The sequence below is a fragment of the Borostomias antarcticus genome (genome assembly GCF_949987555.1).
Source record: "Borostomias antarcticus genome assembly, chromosome: 2".
Classification (NCBI taxonomy): Eukaryota; Metazoa; Chordata; class Actinopteri; order Stomiiformes; family Stomiidae; genus Borostomias; species Borostomias antarcticus.
In genome coordinates, this window is record NC_140235.1 from 24175628 (window position 1) to 24181785 (window position 6158).

At 43.1% G+C, this 6158-nt stretch overlaps 1 protein-coding gene across 1 annotated transcript in view; it reads right to left on the bottom strand.

Annotated features, from left to right (window-relative positions):
- Positions 1-4302: 4302 nt before the first annotated feature.
- The window catches only part of chodl (chondrolectin), a gene marked incomplete at both ends in the record, with an annotated part of 6993 nt that continues 5137 nt past the window's right edge, over positions 4303-6158 (bottom strand). Inside the window, 2 exons of the mRNA XM_084453890.1 lie at positions 4303-4384; positions 5922-6018. Coding sequence (XP_084310016.1) covers positions 4303-4384; positions 5922-6018 — 179 coding nt within the window. The remainder of the gene's footprint in view (positions 4385-5921; positions 6019-6158) is intronic.

Here is a 6158-nt window from a genome sequence, read left to right on the forward strand (position 1 = left end):
AGAAAATCAATATTCCGGTCAGTGATGATATCATGGATGAGTGAAGTTTTGTTGTTCAGGGAGGGGGTATTCAGTAGCATAAATGTGGGGGTATTGTTGCTAGAGGGAATGACTGGTGACAGAGCTGGCGCAATGTAACACAAAGCAGTGGCTTCAGGTTAGCTGCGCATACATGGAGTTTGTTGTGATGACGCGAGTGGGCGGGGCCCGGGTGCCACTGGGACCAACCACACTGTTGGAATGGAGTGTGTCGAGCTTGAGTAAACAAACCTGAGTTTGGAGCCTCTATGGATATACAAAAATGTAATTCATTGTAATTAATATAGTGAATTGTGTAATAAGAAATCTAAACTTCTCCATCAAAGTAGCCTAAAAGTACAGCAGTACCAAAGACAGCTTACCATGAACGTCCAGGTTGTCAGTATCCGACCGGTCCATTGGCTCCTCCACCGCATCACCGGCAGCTCCACCATCAGAAGTCTCCCTAGCATGGCTGTGCTCGTCCCTGACCAGCTCAGTGTTGATCCCTGGTCCTGGCTTCTGTTTACAGGCGCTGATATCGGTGGCGTCATCACACTCTGCAGGCCCAGCACACAGTGTACAACGTTATTCTTACTCAGTCTAGCACCTGACTAATTCAGATTATTGCTAACATTTAGGGATTGTATCTGAACAGTCTCCTAAACAGAACTTAACTTAGTGTGAAAATAATGGCATTTCTAACATTGCCATGTCGATAACTAGTCTTATCAACATGGCTACATAGCTAGTTACTGTTATGGCTAGTGTAACCATGGTAAACTAGCAGAAATGGCTCAGACTTATCTTATCTGTCCTGTACACAGAAAAGCATCACACCACAGTTAGCCTATAGAGATGGACAAGACGGTCCCAGACAAGCAGTGTTGCCTGGGACCGTCTTGTCCATCTGTATATGGCTGTGATGCCTTTCTGTGTACAGGTCAGACAAACCGTACCATAGGCTACACCATAGGAAACCTGCATGAACATAGTAGGCCTACATACTGTGATGGGAATTAGTTGTGGGACTCTGAACTGAACATGGATTCACTGATTGGATTGAACACAGGTGGGACTGATTGAGATGTAAGCAGACAAGACTGGTCAGATGAGATGCAAAGAACAGTAACAGCTACAAATTAAAAATATTACAAAATAATGTCACAGCACAATGGATTGTGCATTAGCAATTTCATTCTGCATCCCCCTGTGCTTGAACTCTTGTTCAGCTACCTGCCATATGAGAAGCCATAGAAGGTTTCACACTGACTTAAACATCACAATCACAAGGGTTGCATGTAAATGTCACAGGTGCATGTAACATGGAGGTTTTAGCAGTTTCCACAAAATGTAAAAAAATTAAATAAAATAAAATAAAGGCACCACGAGGGGCAAATACTAAACAATGAAACCAAGGTATACGCTCAATAAGTGGAGAACAAAAGACAAAGCTTACAGAGTTACAAGTTGGCACAGGATAACACCAGGGAAACCGCACAGCTACAGCAAATAATGAACAGACAAAGAACAAGAGGGGAGCTACATGTAGGCTATATACACAAACTAACAAGACAGGTGGAAACCAATCAAACAATCAGTGGCACTGGTGTTAAGTCAATTTAGCCAGCATAGGATCAGAGTGCAGTGCACACACATAACCTATTTCATTCATAATTGAGCTATAGCTTAAAGGAGTAGTAAAGGGAAAAATCATGTTTAGCCCTGTTTTAAGGTTACTTATGATCATATACAATGGTTCAGATCAAAAAGTTGACAAAACTAGCATTTTTGAGAAAGTCTGATAATTGCTCTACCACCGTTTTGGTCATACAATGTATGTGGGTGGGCACTGTGAAAAATCATTAAAAAAAACATGTTAAACTCTCAATTTCAAAGACAAGAAACTCACCGAGGTGTTAGTTGGTGTTCTGACATATAATTCGCCATAAAGTAAGATTCAAGTTCATCTGGAAAGGCTTTTTAAATTATTTAGCATAGAACTATTTAGTCGCAGCACATACGTGTGTAAACTTCCGCAAACTAGGTAGCCTAGCAACATAAACAATAACAATAGCTACCGTAAGTAGTTCCGCTTCCTGAATCCTCTCTGCGGATTGACCTACACATCTACAACGGTCGCTCAATACAAGTCAATGGATTTCATAAAATGATCAATAAAACCCTACAGGATTCATACTTTGCGCGAATTTGATGTCAGAACACCAACGGAGACCAATTACCCCCTCGGTAAGCTTCTTGTCTTTGAAATCGAGAGTTTAACATGTTTTTGAATGATTTTTCAAGGTGCCCACCCACATCAATTGGGGAACGACCTAAAGGGTGGTAGAGCAATTTTCAACTTTCTCAAAAGTGCTAGTTTTGTCAACTTCTTGATCTGAACCATTGTATATGATCATAAGTAACCTTAAAACAGGGCTAAACATGATTTTTCCCTTTACTACTCCTTTAATATCCATCCAAATATGACAATAACTTAGGCTACCTTTGATTGAAGAGCAGAATGGTAACTTTGCCAAAACTCTCATGTGAGAATCTGAGGATCTTGTAACAGCGTCGCCAAAATCTCCATAGCGGCCAAAAACGGAATTGATCAGTGAAGTGAACCTACTAAGTGTCTGTGTGTGCATGTTTGTTGTGTGTGGTGTGTTATTAGATGAGGAACTTCTGACTCCGGAGCCTCAAAACTCAGTCATTATGCATATCTGTGTGTGTGTGTGTGTGTGTGTGTGTGTTTCTATGCCTATATATTTGTTATCATCCACACACCCAGGCATCACAAAGTCTACAATTCTCCACTGAATCACATAAAGTCATTTATTGATTTTTTTTTTCTCCTCACAAAAGTTATGGGAGAGAAACATCTGTTAACGCAGCAATCTTTAGAAACAGGTCTGAATGCTTAGTGTGGAAACCCATGCTAGCAAGAAGGACGACTTATCACGACAGTTACAAAACACACTCTCTCTGTTCTTCTTTCACTCAGTTTGTCTCACTGTGGAACCTTGTAGCCTAATACTGAACACTCCTTCTGTGTACACACACACACACACACACACACAAACAATTTTAATTTATTCCAATCCCTCTGCAATAGTAGCACATGTACATAGTATATGATCATATACCTGTATGCAACAACATATAAAAACTAAACAACAGGAATACAAGTTACCATATATGGCATATATATTTATATGTATTTGCCAGGGTTAAGTATGTCATCTCATTTGCATTCAGCAATGCTTGTATAAGAACAGAGTAGATAACAAGGTACAGTAAGCTTGTAGACCACAATACATGCACCAGACTGCATATATATGACATCAAGCTGGGTTGTGCCAAAGAGAGGTTGATGGTGAAACAGACAAACAGTGATGTGAGTTACCCCTCTGTAGTAAAGATTCAGGGCAAGTGCATTTACTGTAGCAGACAGATCAAATGAGTTAAACCACAGTCCTAAACCAATGGAGCAGATGAAATGGCAATAGTTTGCTTAAAAGATAATTCTTACTCTCTCTTCCATATTCTCTTCTAATATCTTCTTTCTCTCTCGTTCCCCCTCTCCTGCTTCCCCTGCCTCCCCCTATTTCTGACCCCATCCCGTTCCCCAGGTCAGCTGCTCTCTCTTTATCTTTCTGTCTAGTTTCCCCTCATCTTTCCCTCTCTTTTCTCTCTCCCTCTGTTCTCAGGGTGGTTGGTTGGTTGGGTATGAGTTAATCTGTCTCCTGGCTTGGGAGTAAAGTCGTTCTGACCTGGTTCAGATTTAAAAGAGGGTTAAAAATCCTGCTGTTATCTGGGTTCCCTCTTATCCCCCCCCCCCCCCCTCTCTCAATTTTACACAATTACCTCAGGTCTGTTTGCCGTGAATTAATGTTACTCCTCTGACACACACACACACACACACACACACACACACACACACACACACACACACACACACACAGACACACACACACACACACACCCTGTGTTTTCTCCATTTCATAGTTCCAGTTGGGTTTTTTAACACAGGCAGAAGTCAGGACTGGTCCATTGGTTACATTACAATACACTGGGTAAGTTAACTCAAGTGTGCCCCAGGTACAAAAAAATACACTGGTAAATTAAACTGTATTTGCAAATGGTCCCAGGTCTGAGATGGTTAGATAGTATAGGAGGCATTACTGTAACAGAGTATAAGGAGAGTATGACTGGATAGTACTGCAGAGTCTTGGAGGGGTACACTCATTATGTGTGGTCTGTAGTGCCTTGTCGGGTGCCTCATACTTCCATGCTGTCGGTCTTGAGCCCCTTGGAAATCCAGAGAGTTGATTGGTCCACGCTGGTTTTGGTCCGGGGTTTGCTACAGGGAGTAGACAAGAAGAACGACGTGTGACAGGAAACGTGACAGGAAATCAGTTCTCTGGTCTAGTAATCAGTACAAATCAGCTAGGACGTCAAATGGGTGAATCAGTGAGAGAACGAGTAGCTGAGTAAGAGAGTAAGTGAGTAAGTGAGCAAGTGACTGAGCCCAGTATACAGAATACACTGATGTGTGTCCACTACATGACAGTTGTTGCTTACTCAAACACTCCAGGCACTAACATAAATAACCGTTCTGCTATCTCACTTCTCCTCATAGCTGCTCATGACTCATATTCTCTTTCTGGCTTGTCATAAATACACATGTCGGTTGTTGTAACGAAGAGACCTGGGGCCCGACGCCAAAGCCGGCTTTGAACGCAGTCCAGGAAGTGGTGGGAGTCAGATGTGTGATTAATACACACTGTCTGGAGATTCTACACACAAACACACACACACACACTCACACACAAATGAGAACACGTGCGCACACACAAACGCACATGCACACTCTCACCTACAGCACCAAAAAGCTATCACTGAGTTGAATTTGAGTGTGTGTTGGTGGGGTGCGTTTATCTGGAATAGATTTGTGTATGTCTGTGTGTGTGGGTGTGTATGTGTGTGTGTGTGTGTGTGTTGATGGGTGGGTTTGTGGGTGTAATATAATACAGAGTTGCTTGATTCAGCACTTTGTCTGATAGTGGGTACACCATAGCAGCGTCCAGCTATCGACCCAGAAACGTCTGTAGACAACGTTAGCACACACATATGCACATGCACGCACGCACGCACGCACGCACGCACGCACACACACACACACACACACACACACACACACACACACACACACACACACACACACACACACACACACACTCAATCATTATGGACCAATCATTATGCTAAATGAACTTCATGCTACCGTAACATGCCCCGCCTGTGTTCTACCTGCCAAAATGACTAAGTCAGCAGAGTTCTCAGCCAGACCGGTACATTAGAAGACTGGAAGGAGGGTTTGGACTGTTCCATGGGAGGTTTGACTGCGGGGGGCTCTTAAATCACAGTACGGGGGATGTTGCTTGACTGGTCCATTACAGGGTCATGGATCCACTGGGGGGGGGGGGCATAAAAAGGCAGATTACTTAGAAAAAGGGTGTCTATTCGGCCCTTGAGCACTTAAAAGTTGAACTACTCACAACTTAACAACTCGGCACAAAATATTACAAGCTCCTGGTAGTGCTCTGGCACAAAAATCCGAGGCGTTTTTCTTTTTTGAGGCACGCCCAAACACTGTATCATCAGAAATCAAAAGAAAAGAGGTGCTCGCACTCTATTAAAAAGCACCCAGTGGATCCACTTTGAGTGATGAGTATGAGTGAAGAGTATCTCTGCGTGAAGAGCATCTCCAATTGATATGAAACCGTGTCAGAGTCAGGACTAGCAGAGCCAGTAGTAGCCTGTGGTGTGAGAGTGGGAAAAGTGATACTTGTAAAAGTGGTACTTGTAGGTCACTGATGTAGTGAGTTGCCTTCTACCTCTTGCTGAGCATCTGGAAACAGCAAGTCCCAGAAGCCACTAGGATGAGGAGCAGGAGGGGAATGGTGGGAATGATCACATAGACCAGCAGCATACCTGGGAGAGTACCACACATACAGTATCACACACACACGCACACACACACACACACACACACACACACACACACACACACACACACACAGAAAAGACACAACTCACAACCAGAACAACTCTCCATTACCAAAACCTCCCCG